Source organism: Petaurus breviceps, unplaced genomic scaffold, assembly GCF_028583685.1.
Source record: "Petaurus breviceps papuanus isolate PSGF00001 unplaced genomic scaffold, PetGlider_PUasm1.0 140, whole genome shotgun sequence".
In the NCBI taxonomy this organism is placed as follows: domain Eukaryota; kingdom Metazoa; phylum Chordata; class Mammalia; order Diprotodontia; family Petauridae; genus Petaurus; species Petaurus breviceps.
The window spans coordinates 48,910,496-48,924,368 of NW_027185698.1; the positions used below are offsets into that span (position 1 = coordinate 48,910,496).

Genomic DNA, 13,873 nt, shown 5'->3' on the forward strand with positions numbered 1-13,873 from the left:
GTTAATAAGATTCTGTAATATTTGAACTGTTGTTTTTTTTAACCACATGAGGACTTTCTGCAAATGACTTAAAACCAGGCAATTAGTTTATTAGGAGGAACACCTCTCCAGAACCATCTTGGGGATGAGATCTGTTCCAGAATTTCCAAGGGAAAATGTTTCCAACGAACAAACTGCTACATGGGACAGCTAAGGCCCAAGATGAAATAAACTGATTATGTGGACATTTGAAATGGGTTACCAGGAACAAGCAAGCTGGATCAAGGAGACTTTGTTTTATTCAATATTGATGATCATAGTTATATTACTCTTGGCTTATTATTATATCCATTGTTGTCTGATGTTCATGTTTGCCCGTATGAATGTATGCATAAGTCTGTTACTGGACAGTTGAAAATATGCCCAGGGCAGAATTTATGAGGGATCCAAGAGACATATTAGAGACCTATCTGTGATCAAAACTGAAAATGTTTTATTTCCTTTTATTATTCAGAACTCAGGGTCATACCTCCTACAAATTTTGATTAAGTAAAAGTCTCTTAATGTTAACCTTACTTGACCAAAATCTATTCCATGAGACATGAAATTTTACTTAGAGACTTTAACATTCCTTAGATAAGAAGCTAGAAGAAGAATCTTAACTATCCCTGACTCCTTGGAGACATGTAAATCCTCCTCCCCAATTAACCTATTTGTGAACCCTCTAAATATAGTTTAATCTGTTACTTGACTTAGTTTACCAATAGAGTTTGAAATTTGCTTCCTTCCAGGATGTAGGAGATTATGACTCTGTTTTGTTTTTTTTTAAAGCAATTGGGTTTAAGTAACTTGCTCAAGGTTACACGGCCAGGTGTTTCTGGGTGGGTGCTAAGTGTCTGAGCCCAGATTCGATCCCCAGGTCATCCTGACACTGTGGCTGGTGCTCTTACTCGATGTGCTACCTGGCTGCCCCTGATTATGACTCTGTTTAACCAAATTTACTCAATTTTTATGACATTGAAGGAAGTACAGAGTTATGAATCTATCTTCTCTTTATTATGGCCCAAGAGAAATGTACAAGATTGTAATATGTAAAAGAATTTATTTGTTATGCTAATGTACTTTTGCCTATAAGAAACCTTGACAGAATCCTTATTATTGTTCAGGTTTTCTGAGGCCTAAACCTATGCTTGAGCATAATAATAATAATAACATCTAGGCTTTTGCCTCTATGCTTTCAGCATTGTGATACACACACACATCTGGAAGCAGTTGTCTACCACATGAACTTAGAGAGGAGATATTTCTCCCACAATAGCTTTAAATGCCAAATAAAGGAGTAAATCAATAACTGTATAGCTAGCCTTTTTGGTATTGAGGAGTTTTCATTTCAAAGAGGTCAATCATTTAGTATTAATATTGAGTGCTTTCTATGTGCTTTGATGCTGGGGATAGAGACAAAAATGACAGTTTCTGCTCTCAAGCATGCATTCTATCCAGAAAATGACATACATTTAGAAATGTATATAATAAATTGGAAAAATATACAGTCCATGTGGTGCTGGAGGGGGAGAAATACTGTTCATGTAGTTTTCTAATCAGGTAGTGTCTCTAAACTTTGCTGATGGTTTTTCCTTCTTTCTCATTTCTTTTTTTTTTTCCTTTGGGGGGCGGGGGAAGGCAGGGCAATTGGGGTTAAATGACTTGCCCAAAGTCACACCGCTAGTAGGTGTTGTGTCTGAGGCCAGATTTGAACTCAGGTCCTCCTGACTCCAGGGCTGGTGCTCTATTCACTGTGCCACCTAGCCGCCCCCTCTCTCTCATTTCTGCTTAGTTAAGAATCGCTGCATATCCCTTTGAAACGATGGCTCCTGTCTATCTGCCTTCTCTGTGGTGGCACAGTAAGTTTCCCAACCACAGGGATGTCTGATCAGTCATCATAGACTATTGAACACCAACTTAACAACGAAACCAGGTCAGTATGGTCCTGAATTCTGTAGTTCTCTTTATGTCAGCGACAACGCTACATTGCAGTTCACCCATAGTTTGACTTAGTTTGGCCATCTACCGTGTTTCCCCAATAATAAGACACTGTCTTATTATTTTTTTTTGGACAGAAAAACACCAGACGGCTTATTTTCAGGGGAGGGCTTATTTTAATGAACATTGACAGCAATTTTAATAAACAGGTAAATGTGAACAAAAAATGTACCTTTATTCAATAAGCAAATCACTGGGGAAGAACAGGATGACGTGCTCACTGCTGCAGCTCTGATTGGATGCAGCTCAGATCGAGGTGTGCGTTTCCGGGGGAGGGGGGGTGAACGGACGGTGCATACAGAGGGTACCGTAATGTAGCGTGTAGCGCAGGGGATCACCTTCACTACAGTAGCAATCTCAATAGGGCTTATTTTCGGGGGAGGGCTTATTTTAGAGGAATCTTACACAGTAAGGGGAGGGCTTATTTTCGGGATAGGTCTTATTATCGGGGAAACACAGTAGAAGAACTTTACTGAGTCCAAGGAGTAAACTCTAGGTGATCATTCTAGGTAGTGGGAAGGGAAAAGATTCTCTAGGCCTCTAGGTGAGGGAGAGGAATAATGGAGTTCAGGGTGGATTTCCCCATTTGACAAATTAGACATTCAGTGGTTGTGGGCAGGGCAGCGATAAAATGTACAAGCCTTGTGGTCATTGATTACTTATAAGTGCCTAATAAAGGTGGGGGAGCCAGAATTCTAACTAACTTCTAATATCCAAGTGTTTTCACTATGACTTTCAAAGATGACAACAAGAATAATTTGGAGGAGGGCTAGCTCTTGGGGTAGAAGATGATGAGCTCATTTTGGGACATGCTGAATTTGAGGTGCTCACTGTGGTTCTCTTGGTACTTTGGAGTCTTTGACATTCTGCCTTGAGGACTGTCTCCTCTGGGGCTCCAAGGGGAGGGCAGGAACCAGTAGTGTGCCCACAGCTGATTCATTTATGACTGTATGCTAAAATCTTCCCTTTGAGATTACCTCCGATTTACCCAATATATATCTAGTATATAATATCAATGTGGAAATGAAGGGCTTCAACTCTCACTCACAGCAAACCAGGAAAACATTTGTTGATAGTCAAGAGGATATAAGAGAGATGGAGACCCAGACATGGCACATAGTTCACACCTTCGTACTCTGGGAGTTAGTACTTAAGAATTCCAATACTACTCCAGGTGAGGTCTCGAGCCAGGGCATTTTACACCCACTGAAATAGTGGTGTGAGTCTTATCATAGCTTGGCAGCTTAGGGTTCACTCCTTTTCGTATCACTCAAACTAACACAGTGCACATTTTAGGATTGGCTAATCTGCATACCAGCTGGGAGGTACAACATCAGTTGCTGGAAAGTACAGGGTGTCACCATGGACTGGTTTAATCAACTTCTCCATCCAATGGAGTCTGGAAACCTAATGTTAGTTACTTTGAATAGAGGGGTCATGTTTTGTTCTGTAATACACTGATCACAACCACATTCAAGGTTATGGCATTCTAAACATTCACAATAGTTATTTGCTTGTTGTCATGCCCCTCTCCCCCTTTAGATTGTTAGTTCCTTGAGGGCAGGGACGATTTTTACTGTTTTGGACCTCCCTCCCACCCTTAGCTCAGTGCTTGGCACATAGTAGGTAGACTAAATGGTAGATTGACCCCAATGCTTGGGGATGTTGCTTCAATCATGGTAGCTAACGCAGAAAGTTAGAGATCATTTCATCAACTTTCATCCTTTTGTCCCTTAAAAGGTGTGTCAGTAGACTGCCCAGAGGTTCCATTCTTAGTTCCGGAGACTTCCCAGGTCAAAATGTGGACCTTCAGGCTACAATTCCCCAACTGAGTAGTAAACTCCTGGAGGGCAGGAATCATCCCTTTTTTTGTCCCCAGTGTTTAGCACTTAAGTACTTAGTAAATGCTTTTTCATTTATCTCTTTTGTGGAGGTCCCCAGAAAAGAGATCCGCCCCTAGTCACTCAGGTACTGGGTAGCAGAGCTGACTTTAGAACCCAAGTCCCACAGTAGCTATTGTCTGAAATACAATGATGCAAGACACTTCCCAAGGACTTTGGATGAGAAATGCTATCCATCTCCAGAGAAAGAACTGGTGGAGTTTGAATGCAGACCCAAGCATACTTTTTCTTTATTTTCATTGGTTTTGGGGAGAGGGGGAGGGGAAGTCTGTTTTCAAATTTCATAACGTGACTAACAGAAGTGTTTTGTATGACTGCACATGTATAATCTATATCAAATTCCTTGCCTTCTCAATATGGAGGAAGGGGAGGGGAAGAGAGAATTTGGAATTCAAAAAAATTTTTTTAAAGAATGTTAAATTGTTTTTACATGTAATTGGGGGGAAAATAAAATATTAAATCATTCTGGAGCAGAAAAAAGAAACCAAGTCCTCCAACTCCATATCCATTGGACTTAGCTACCAGTTGAAAACACTGAGTAATGGAGGGAAAAGGACTCAGCCCAGACCAAACATTCCCAAAAATGGCCCCATAGAATTCCTGACCCAAGAGGAAGGGAACCAGTGGAGGATCCCTCTGTTACTTTACCATGCTATAACTCTGGGTAGGCATATTAGAGGGATCCTGTAGGCCCAAAAATGTCCGATCTGCAAGAAAAAATTCTGAGGCAGAGCTCTGAGCCAATAACCATTTATTAAAGGGACTTGGCCCTCTTTAATGAATAGGCCTTCAGTCTTCCTCATGATTGGAATGAAATGCCCCCTTTCTCCAAGGTCTTGGTTTGATAAGGTGTTTGATAAGATGTTACAGAAACATTCTAAATGATGCAAAGTAAAATACAGGATTTCATTGGTTGACAAACCTTTACATTGACTCTCCAGATATATACCTTAACTTTTCAAGAGAACACTTCAAGGCTGATAACAGCCTTGGACAAAAAATGGTCATGGGATTGGCAAGGCTGATGGCCATAAGGACAAATTTATATGAGCAAAAAAATGAACAGGGCAAGAATCACCTGTGGGCCAAGCATTTGCAGCCATTTCCCCACAATGGACAATAGAGAGGGATAATGAAGGATAGAAGGACAACAAAAATAGGGGATTTTCCATATTATTAGCTTGTCTCCTTTACTGTGGGCTTGGTCATTTATCAGGCTAAAAGGGTGGAGATCTTCTAGCTAGCTTCCTGTGGTTAAGCAGGTGAACTCAGTTTAAAGTTCTGAGGCCTAGAGGCCTAATATAAGAAAGAATCTATCTAACCTTATCTAATTAGCTGTAAATAGAAGACATATAAAATATGTATTGTTATTAGTTGATTAAACTCACTAAATGTGTATTAATTAGACAAGTGTAACAGAAATAATCATATCTCTATGGAATCACACTAAACTGAATAATGCAGATTGGAATAAAATAGGAGTTAAGTTAATCATTTGACACAATCCCCAGCTTGGGCAGGTCTTTTGGTTGTTCCTCTCAGGAAACTCAAAGGTCTGCTCCTCCCAAAATTGCTCAGGGAGCAGATGATTAGATGGAAAAGGATTGTGGAGTGGGGGGAGGGAGAAGGAAGGCCTTACCCAATGGGTCAGAGGAGATTGAATCACAGATTATTAGAGCTACAAGGGTTCTTGGTGACTGTCTCATTCAGGGGTCAGCAAACTATGGTCCTTGGGGTTCCGTTTTTTATGACCAGTAAGAAAGGTTTTTACATTTTAAAAGTTTTGCTGTATTTAAAACTGTAAAAACCATTCTTAGCTCATGGGTCCCCAAACTATTACTTGATGTTCCTTGGGCTGGACTTGGCCAGCCACTTTGTTTTCATTGTTCAGTCCTGTTGAAATCACCCTCTGTGTGTGTGTGTGTGTGTGTGTATATCAGGTATATAGTTATTTGCATGTTGTCAGTCCCCTTCCCCCCTCCCCCATTCATACTGTGGCCGTCTATGGAGTTTTCTGGACAAAATGATTTGCCATTTCAGTGGATTAAGGTAAAAAGAGGCTATATTTGAACTGAAGTCTTCCTGACTGCAGGTCCAGCACTCTATCCAGTCGTCTAGCTGCTCTGTCAGTTCACTTTACCAATAGAGAAACTGAGGCCCTAAAAGGGAGTCTCACAGTTATACCATGTGTATGGCATATTTGGAAATTGCATAGAAAGGTCCCCCCAACTCTTTCCATACCATCTGCATAACCCTGGTCAAGAATGAGAATCTATTTAATGTTGTGGGAGGGGGTCAGGCCTCCTCCAGCAGGCATAGACTATTTGACAATAGTCAAAACTCAAAGAATCCAAAGGCCAGCCAACCCAGTGGCTAGGGCCATCAGGAAGAGCTGAAGTACAAGGGCCAGGTTGGCCTGGGTACCAAGCAAAGTGGGGGCTATCTTCTCAAGTTCCTGCTAAACCATTCATTAGGGGGTAGTCTTAGTCACCAAATCTTAAATCACTTATCCCATTATCAGGGGCCTCCAACTCAACTAATTCATCTTTGTTTTTTTCAGTCATTTCTGACCCTGCATGGACCTGTTTGGGGTTTTCTTGGCAAAGATAACTGCAATGATTTGTCACTTCCTTCTCTAGCTCATTTTTTGGATAAGGAACTGAGGCAAACAGTGTTAAGTGATTTGGCCAGGGTCACACAGCTATTAAGTATCTGAGGTTACATTTGAACTCAGGTCTTGACCCCTGAACCAGCACTCTATCCACCTTGCTACTTAGCTGCCCCATACCAATTCATCTATTACTCCTCAAATAAGATCTGCTGAGAAGATTAAGAGATCTAATCAGAAATTGCAAGCAGAGACCTGGAAAAGACCTTAACTTAGAAAGGCCAAGGTCACCCACTGCATCCTGGTCTATCACCATTGGTCTTGACCTTTGTCTTGCCACTGGACTTGGCTGATGACATTGGGCAGCTCTACCCCACTCATATCCAATTCACTCAAAAGTCTTCACCCTTGTAACATCATTGGTCCTCTTCAAAAACGAAGGATAAACAACAATCAGAAGTTGCCTTTGATTTGACTAGGCACTATTAGGCACATCTGCACCCTCAATGCTGGGCTTTCAAAAATCAGATGGCAAAGAGAAGGTTCAACACCCCATAAATGAAATTGATTGGGGAATTCCCCTTATACAATTATTATAGGATTCGTGCATTAGAGAGGTTCAAAGAGCTCTCCTCTTGGGTGGGGGGAGAAGACTGTTGATATTCCCTGTTCTAATCTCCCCCCAGCTCCAACATTTTATGAATGTGCTCCTCAAAATCATAATAAAGGCTCTTAAACAGGATAGGGACTTAATTAACATTTGTTGCAATTGAATATTTCAGAGATCTGTGATTTTGTTCATGCATGTACTCCTTCTGTGAACAGATTATTACTCCTCTACAATTTGTTATAAACACTTCTCCAGAATATTTGTCTATCCAGCTGTGCCAATTACCATTGCTATCAGTCTTTCCAGTTATGTCCATGAAAGGATATATGCTATGTTCGAAGCAAGGGTCAGTCTGTGTCTTAGACCCATTCCACTTCCCTGGACCAGAGAAGGTGAAAGGAAAGAGGAAGATGGAAAGAAATAAGCATTTATATAGTACCTACTATGTGTCACACACTGTGCTGAGTGTTTTACAAGTATCTCATTTGATTCTTGCAATAACACTTTGAGGTAAGTCTAAAAACACATTTTATAGTTGAGGAAACCAAAGCAAACAGAGGTTAAGTGACTTGTCCAGTATTGCACAGCTAGTATGCCTTTGAGGCTGAATCAGAACTTCTGGATTCCTGGCCCTGCCTCTATCCACTGTGGCATCTAGCTGCTTCTAGCTGTAAAAGTTATTTGGCACAGTATACTAGAAACACTGGACAATGGAGGCCACAGTAGTGGGAAATGAGGGCCACATGCCAGAAATAGATTCTTCTGCCCCAGCAGGAGGGCGTATCTTTATTGGTAAAAAACAAATACACTTGTGAAAATCAATCCTTCTGGTTATGTCCATAGGAAGGGCAATCTGCCTATGGCTATGAAGTCAGTATGTCCAGCCACATCCTTGGGCAAGAAGGAGGTTGTTCATTGTGTTTGGCCAGGTCTGGACCACTGTCTACTGAGGCCTCCCTCCCTTGAGTGGCCATAGGGGCCATTAGGCACATGGCGATGGACACGTCGCATTACCAAATTGTGGCGCTGTCCATAGTGAGGAAGAGATTGGGGAAGAGGAGGCCGGGGAGGAGGTGTGGAATCCAACACTATTAAAAAGAAAAAAAGGCATGAGGAGTCACAAATGATTGACTTGGTCACTTACCTCCATTTTGGGACCTTGGACAAGAAGTAAGAAGTCTCTTTGCCCTACAGGGCCTCAGTTTCCTTATCTATAAAAAAATGGATTGATCTGAGGCACCCAGCTGCCCTAGCCCCCTCCCAATGGTGTTAGGTGGGTCAGAAAAGTAAGAATAAGGTTGTTACTCTTTCAGAGCCCAGTTCTAGATGGAAGAAAAGGAAGTCACTCTCCTACCTTCCAGGGGCTGGATGGGAACCTTAATACCTGTTCCCCCCACTCACTATGTTCCCGGGGGCTTGGAAAAGGGGGAAAAAGAAATCACACTTACCAGGAGGAGGAGGAGGAGGAGGAGGAGGTAAGGGATCACCGAAGGGCATATAGTTAAGGGGTAAGTATCCAGGCAGGACAGGATTATCTGAGAAGAAGCAGCTGTCTTGAGGGAGGACTTGAGGTGAAGGGTGGGGTAAATGTCCAGGAAAGGGCAGGAGTTGTGATGGAGGCAGGAACTGGGGCTGGAACTGCCTATCCATCCAGTTCAGAGGACGATCAGTCTCTTGGGCTACTGGCTCAAAGGAAAGAGACCTCATAGTCCTCTGAGATGAACATCTCTGGGATGCAGGCTCCCTAGCCCCTTGTACTGGCTGTTCCGAGAGGGACCAGTCCTGGGCTGCAAGTGACGACTGATTCCCTGAATGAGGTTCCTCAGCTGCCTGGGCTAGATGTCTCCAGGGTGGCAAAGTCCCCTCAGATGGCTGGGCTGGATGCCTCCAGGATGAAGCCCCGTTGGACCTTTGGCCTGGATATTCTAGGGATGACTGCTCCTCACTCCACTCCCCTGAAATGGGGGTATCAGTTCAGACAGGGTTAGAGTAGCCCTGGAATCCCCCCACAACATCTCTGTTCCAAGCTTCCTTCACTTGGCTCAAGTCCCCTAGCTCTCCACATTGACTTGCCTTTCTCTCCCCCCACCTACATCTTCCCTAATGAGGAGGTTACCTCCTCATTTTAATTCTCAAATTCAATGGCCTTTATTTTGGTCCTTTCTGACCTGTGTGCTTTTGATCCTGTTGATCACTCCTTCTGGGTAGTCCTAAATCTATATTATATTCCACTTTAATCTCTCTCCAAATTCCAGCACTACATTTTCAACTTCTTGGTAGGAATCTCTGTCCTGATAGTCTACCACTGCTCCTAAAATTCAATGTGTCTAAAACTGAACAGTCTTTCCCCTAAAAATCTTATTCCTAATTTTCTGGGTTTCTCAGTCTAGCCTCAGAGCCACCTCTCACTCTACCCTTTCCTTCACAACCAATAAGCTGTCAAATCCTGTAAATTCAAGCTCTGTAACTTTTCTCCCATCTCTCCTCTCCTCTTCATTTAACAATTACCATCCTACTTCAGGCCCTCATCACCTCTCACCTGGATAATATTATAATTGACACTCTTGACTGTAAGAATTTTTCTTTCCAATAAGCATTAACACAGCTGATTATTATCACAATCTATATCTAGGTCTTCCATCCCCACTAGACTGGAAACTGCCAGAGGGCAGAGTTTGACTCTTTCCGTGGCAGGGGTCTTCTCAATGGCCAGCCCAAACTACAGTTATCTCTTCCACATCACAGCTTTGCCTGTTGAAGTTTTGATATATTGTGGGTTGACATAAGAAATGAAATGGGAATTGCTGGGGGAGTTTTGTGGAAGCCTCAGATGACACACGAAGGCCAGCAGATGACACAGATTCAATGACCAAATACTTAATGCAAATTTTATAATAATGTACTGTAAACACTCCATACAAGAAAAAGGGAAAAAAAAGCAGTCTTCTCTGGAGGACCAAAACATTTTACTCAGATTTTCCAGATCACGGGGACACTGAATCCCTGACCCCCTCAATATGGAAGGGATAACTGTACTATTAGGGACCCAGTAGAGACATGGTATGTGGTGTAATGTGCTGGAAAGACTGAATCCTGCTTCTGCCATTTGTTAACCTTTGAGAAAAATCCCATCCCTTCTATAAATCTTTGGATCTCAAATATCAAGCTATGATACACTGTCTCATGATCTGGTTTGTGATGAAGAAATGCACCCATCCCTTCTCCTCTGGATCTTCTCCCCCTCACCCCCCCCACCCCATTCTGAGAAGGTAGCTCACCAAGAGGAGTGCTCCGGTGGGGAACCTCCACCCCCCAGGCCTCAGCCACATGGGCCAGCAGTAGCTGTGAGAGGTGTCGGTGGGCATGCTGGTCCCAGTGTATGCCATCCAAACGCCGATGCCGAACTGCGTGTCGGAAGTGGAAATGCAGGTCGAGCACATCAAAGTGGTGCCCATCTGCCAGCATTGAACAGTAGAAGTTGGCTTCCAACACATCGGCGCGTAGAGAGCCTGGCGCTGGCTGCCTCTGAGGAATGCACAACAGACTCAGGTCCCTCTTGCCCCCAAAGGCAGGGCTGGCGTGGCATAGACACAGATATAGAGGGGTGAGGAGAATCTCAGGCTTCTCACCTCGGGCAGCAGAAAGCCTCCTGTAAGGCGCTCACCCAGTGGCATGGCCAGTGTCCAGACCAGAAGGCAGGAGGCGGGCAGCACTTGCTCCATTCTTTCAAATAAACATTCCAAGTTCTCCTGGTAACTTTTAATGGCATCACCACCATACCTAGAGGTCAAGATACACATGTGTGGAAAGATTTAGAGCCTTAGGAAGGATCAGGGCATATATGGGAGGGCACTAGGGAAAACTTAAATATACAAATCTCATCACACCTGGATGTCACAGAAACAAAAGGACAACAGATAAAGAGGTTTGTGTTCTAATAATCCCAGAGAGGAGGGGATGGGAAAGGGAAAGGAGGCAGCCTCAGTGTCTGCATACATCTCTCTCTTCTTACCTGGAGAGGTCCCAGAGGCAGGAATTTATAATGACGAGGTCAGGCGGTGGTCCATGCTCTAACTCAGCCAAGACATCCTCCACATAGGCCGAATAGACTCGGGTGAGAAAATAGAATCGTAGGAGGTGGTGACCTGAACTGGACAGGAACTGGCGGACCTCCCGATAATGAGTCCCATTGTGTAGCTCCCCCAGCTTTCCTCCTGCCACCAGACGGTCCTGCTCGAAGCTCAGTTCCCCCTAATCCAGACATAGGCCTTACGGTAGCAATAGATCCATCAGCCATACCACAGCTTGGTCACCCTCTCTCCCCCTATCTCTCAAACTGAAGATCCACCAGTGATGCCAGCCAGCTCCAAGTGGCATACTTCCTTGAGATATGAGACACACTGGTCAACATCCCTACAAACAAGGCCAATTATTCCCTTGAAAAGACTTCAAACCCCCCCTCCCCCCACCACACAGAATTTCCCTCTCCCCAGGCTGTTCCCACCAAATCCAGGAGCCTTGAGTTAAGCCCTCCCTTCTCCCAGGAGAACCCTTCACCTTGGCTTTGAGCTGGGCTTCCGTCAGGAGGGAGTCTTTCTGCAACAGAAGTACCAGGTCCTTGTACACGGCCCTCTGGACTGGGGAAAGAGGAGATGGTGGGGGAGCTGAGCTGAGGCAGAGCCCCACACACTGGAGCCCTCCTCCCCCAGCCCCTCTCCTTGGAGGAGTTAAGGCCACAGATAAGGACGGATACACTGAGAAAAGCAGAGGCCCAGAAGTATGGGGACAAGCTGGCAAATAGACTTAGGAGTATGGGGGATGCAGCCAAAGGCAGATGGGGGTGGAGGGAAGGTGGAGAGGCAGAGGAAGGTCTTCAAACTCACTGGAGTCTCCCAGGACAACCACAAACTTGTTGTGCAGCAGCTGCCGGACCTCGGACGACAAGAAATGAACCATGGTGCCTGAGGGTGACAGATAACCAAGCTGGCAGGGGCTGGGGGCACTTGGCTGAGCTCAGCTGGTTTGAAGGTGACGAAGGAGTGGCCGAGCAGATCTAGAAAAGGAAGGGGGCCTGGTACCGGTGGGGCGGAAGGGTAGAGTCTTAGCTCCTGCCCCTCCCAGGGGAGAAGGGGGGATGGGGAGTTGCTTCAGGACCCAAGGGGAATGGGGGTGGGGTGGGGTAGGGGGTGTGCCACAGAGAATCAGACATCGAGCCTAGGTTCGGCTTTGAGCTCCCCAGCCTTATGGGATGGGTTAAGGTAGAAGGGTCTTTACCATGGTAATACTTGGAAGATCTCAGTTTCGATTCTCTGACCTCCCCTGGCACTTACCGAATTGGAGCTCCAGCTTCGATCGGTCCGTAGCCCTCGGAAGAGTCCCGTCCCCCACGTGCTTGGGATGCCCCAGTCCGCTGCTCACCCCTACTTATCTAGCATCAGAGCGAAAAAGAAGGGAGATCCAGGAGGACCGCCTGGAGGTGGAGGAGATGAAGGAAGCTGTGAGTGAAGGGGGCAGAGGGAGGGGGAGGGGGGAGAAAAGGGAGGGGAGGAGAGTTCTGGACCGCCCGGAAAGGAAGGGGAGGGGAGGGGAGGGGCTTTTCTGTTGCCCCTAGTTCCCCTCCCGCTCTCCACCCATTTTACTTTCATCAAAATCTGCTTATTCAATTCATCTCTAACCATTCTCGGGGCAGATTATTTGCTTTGTGAGATTATTCGTGGAGAAGCGTGGCTACCTAGTGCCATGGAGACAGTCCAGGTTTTGCAATCAGAGGACTTGGATTCGAATCCAGCCTTAATCCCCGGTAGTTAGTAAAAGGCAGCATTTTCTGACAGCGCGTCTTCACTTCGTCCTCCCAGATCGGGGGAATCTTGGAGGGTCAATCCATCCTAGATCCCGGGGGCTGAATGCAATCCTCTCCCCTCCCCCCACCTCGCCCTCATCCAGCTCTTTACCCCTCCCCTCCTAGGTTTCCCACCTGCTCCCTGCCTTCCTCCTTACGGTAAATCTCCTTTCCAAGATTCCCTTCACTTGTCTTCCCGCCCCCCATAGCCGTGCGCAGCACATTTCATTACGGTGTGCGCTCAGGGAATTCTATTTAAGACGAACATTTTTGGATGCTAGATCATAAAGGACATTATTTTTATTCATCACACCAAAGAACCGAAAACGAAACTTAATTAAAAAAAAAAACGAAACAATATAAACGACTATTTTTTTTTCTTACATTAGCAGTTCCCATGACCGCCTTCCCCCTTTGGCCTTACTCACCCACAACCCCAGGAATCCCGACTCCAAACTTGGGGCCCTGAGCTACTGGGGGGGGGAGGGGAAGCTGATGCACGCCCAGGGATCTGACACCTCTGATTCCCCCAAGGGAGGGCAGGGCATCATCTACTGTCTTCCAGGAGCAGCTAGGGGGTCACCTCTTCCACGAAGCCTTCCTGATTTTTCCCTCAAATTCCTCACAGCATTCCCTGGAGGGGCTCATAGCTCTTTTCTCATTCTCCCTTATATCGATCATAGCCATTTGTGTACTAGTCCCCCGCTATCCGCAGGCAGAGTCTAGGGTCAGAGGTAGCAGTATTGTCTCCCTCCCCGTTACCTTGGGGGCCAGCACTCAGCAGGTGCTGAATTGAATTGAATGGAGGGCGGGTCTGGGGCTGGGTGTGCAGTGGTAGGCGGGCTTGGCGGGGAGGGGGTAGGTGCTGGGGGGGGGCGTAGCTGAGACCGGGAGGA

At 45.3% G+C, this 13,873-nt stretch overlaps 1 protein-coding gene across 1 annotated transcript; it reads right to left on the reverse strand.

Annotated features, from left to right (window-relative positions):
* Window positions 1–7,901: 7,901 nt before the first annotated feature.
* On the reverse strand, window positions 7,902–13,825 carry PCED1A (PC-esterase domain containing 1A). Its single transcript, XM_069072285.1, is given in 10 exon segments — window positions 7,902–8,192; window positions 8,195–8,226; window positions 8,587–9,093; window positions 10,417–10,663; window positions 10,768–10,918; window positions 11,151–11,389; window positions 11,696–11,775; window positions 12,022–12,191; window positions 12,469–12,608; window positions 13,740–13,825. Coding segments are annotated over 8 exon segments (1,401 nt in total). The 5' UTR covers window positions 12,095–12,191; window positions 12,469–12,608; window positions 13,740–13,825; the 3' UTR covers window positions 7,902–8,120.
* Between the last annotated feature and the right edge of the window lie 48 nt (window positions 13,826–13,873).